Source organism: Fulmarus glacialis, unplaced genomic scaffold (genome assembly GCF_000690835.1).
Source record: "Fulmarus glacialis isolate BGI_N327 unplaced genomic scaffold, ASM69083v1 scaffold13007, whole genome shotgun sequence".
Classification (NCBI taxonomy): Eukaryota; Metazoa; Chordata; class Aves; order Procellariiformes; family Procellariidae; genus Fulmarus; species Fulmarus glacialis.
The window spans coordinates 266-2,313 of NW_009223851.1; the positions used below are offsets into that span (position 1 = coordinate 266).

General features: G+C 59.8%; 1 protein-coding gene across 1 annotated transcript in view; it reads right to left on the reverse strand.

The window, feature by feature from the left end:
- Positions 1-804: 804 nt before the first annotated feature.
- Positions 805-2,048, reverse strand: part of LOC104079797 (ganglioside-induced differentiation-associated protein 1-like 1) — a gene marked incomplete at its 3' end in the record, with an annotated part of 7,259 nt that continues 6,015 nt past the window's right edge. Inside the window, exons 3-4 of the mRNA XM_009581952.1 lie at positions 1,096-1,193; positions 805-939 (exon numbers count right to left, since the gene is read on the reverse strand). Of these exons, the coding sequence (XP_009580247.1) occupies positions 805-939; positions 1,096-1,193 (233 nt within the window). The remainder of the gene's footprint in view (positions 940-1,095; positions 1,194-2,048) is intronic.

Sequence of the window (2,048 nt, forward strand, 5' to 3'; positions counted from 1 at the left end):
CTGATTAACTGCGTCTGGGCTCTGCTCCGGACCCGGCACCGCGGCGCTGGCAGCTGCCAGCCCTCCCGGGACTGGGGTTTTGAGCCTTGCTGGCATCGGGGACGAGAGGATGATGGCGTCATCCTGGGGTGATGGCAGGACAAGCGATGCCCAGCTGTGCCCATGCATCCCTGTCTGCCAGGGCGCCGGGGCGGCTCTCGGCAGGCACCCAGCAGCATGGATTTGACGTTGGGGGTGGCTGGTGTCACTCTCTCCCACACGCTGGCATTTGACGCAGGTCCTGTAAAGGCTCCCACCCCTCCAGGACCCCTCAAATTCCCGTCGGGTTTCCCTGCCCGTGCTCCACTGGGATCTGCCACAGCCCTGTGTCCATGGGGGACTTGGCTGCAGGACACGTCCCCAGCCCTGCGCTTTCGGCAGTCTGCGTTCCTCGTGGTGCAAGAGCCTGGGGCCAGCCTGCTCCTTCCTGAATCAGCCAGGACATCAGTCACTGGTGGTCCCTCACTGGGGTGGAGGGGACCTGCCACCACCCTGCGATGACTTCGGAGCTCCTACAGAGCAGCTGTGAGGACAGGGGTCCCACTGCCCCTGTGGCAAGGGGTGTGGGGGCTCCCCGGAGCAGGGGTGGTTTGCCAGAGGTTAGTAAGACCACGGCTGCAATGACATCAGTGCACCCAAAAACAGGAGAACCCAGCGGCAGCCCCGGCCCCACTGGTGGTTGCCCCATGGGGGAGGTTCATCAGGTGCAAAGCCATCAGCCATTCCTGGTATTGCACCTTGCTCTCGTGTGGAAAAACACCCCACAAACGCAGCCCAGCGCCTACCTTGGTACTCCAGTTTCCTCTTCTCCAGCTCAGCCTCAATCTGGTCTAGCACCATCCCCAGTTCGCCCAGGATCTTCTTCAAGTAGTTCACGTTGTCGTGCTCCAGGATCTTGGCCTGGGTGGAGAGCGGCGTTAGGATGGGGGATGGATGGATGGATGGACATGCATCCTTGCAACTCCCCTGGGACGTAAGGCACCGGGTGCTCATGGAGGGCCCACGGGTCATGTCCCCCCACCACCAAAAAGATGTGTGTGGCTTTGACCCACTTACCATGAGTTTCTTCTGCTTGGAGAGGTAGGGCTCTGATAGCTGTGGCTCCTCTTCGTGGTCCAGCTTCATCAGCTCCGTGTTGGCGTTAGCTAAATGTCCTGGGAGGAGACAGAGGGAGGGGCTGTGCTTGGTGGGGGTAGGGATGACCTTGTGTCTGGTAGCAAAGCACCTCATCCTGCATGTGAAATAGTGTTGTGGCACCAAAAAAACCACCCTGGAGAGCTAAAATGGGCCAAATTCATGGCTCGCTGTTGCTGTGCTGCCATGCAGGTGGGCACGTGGCTTCTTCTCCCCTCCCATCCACTCATGGCAGGGCAGCGCTGGCTGCGGGGTACGGCAGATCTCCCTCCCTGACCGTGGCGAGTCCCAGCTCTGCGGGTTTCAGGGGGGGTTCAGCTCTTCATTTCCTCTGCCGGATTCATATTAGAGCTGCTAGCAGATCTCTGTCTCTCTCCGTCTCTTACTGTTTTAAGAACATCCCTGAGCTTCCCCATAACCTGGTTCCTGCAGCTCCATCCCCAGCAGGTCAATCCTTTGGGATATCCAAGCCGGCTGCCTACGTGTGGGTGTGCGTGCAAAGCAGCGGCGGGGAGCGGCACGGGAGGGGATGCTTCCTCCTGAACGAAGCTGTCCTGCCCCAGCTCGGTGTCCGGGAATGCAATTTGGCAGCATGGAGCCCATTGCGACCTCGGGAGACATGCCCACCTTCCCCCCTCCCAGGGCACGAGGAGGATGCGAAGGGCTTTGTGCAAGCGAGCTAACAGAGGGAAACGAGCAGAGTAAATGGAAGAAGAGAATACGAGATATTAAGAGTAACACTTCAGGGACGACATAAATTACCCGAAGCTGGGCTAATCTCTTCCTGCCAGGGACCATCTGTCTCTCCCTCCTTGCTCCCTCCAACAAGGGCTTGGCTCTGCCGATGTGCGGGTGCGGGAGGTGCCAGGGCTGGC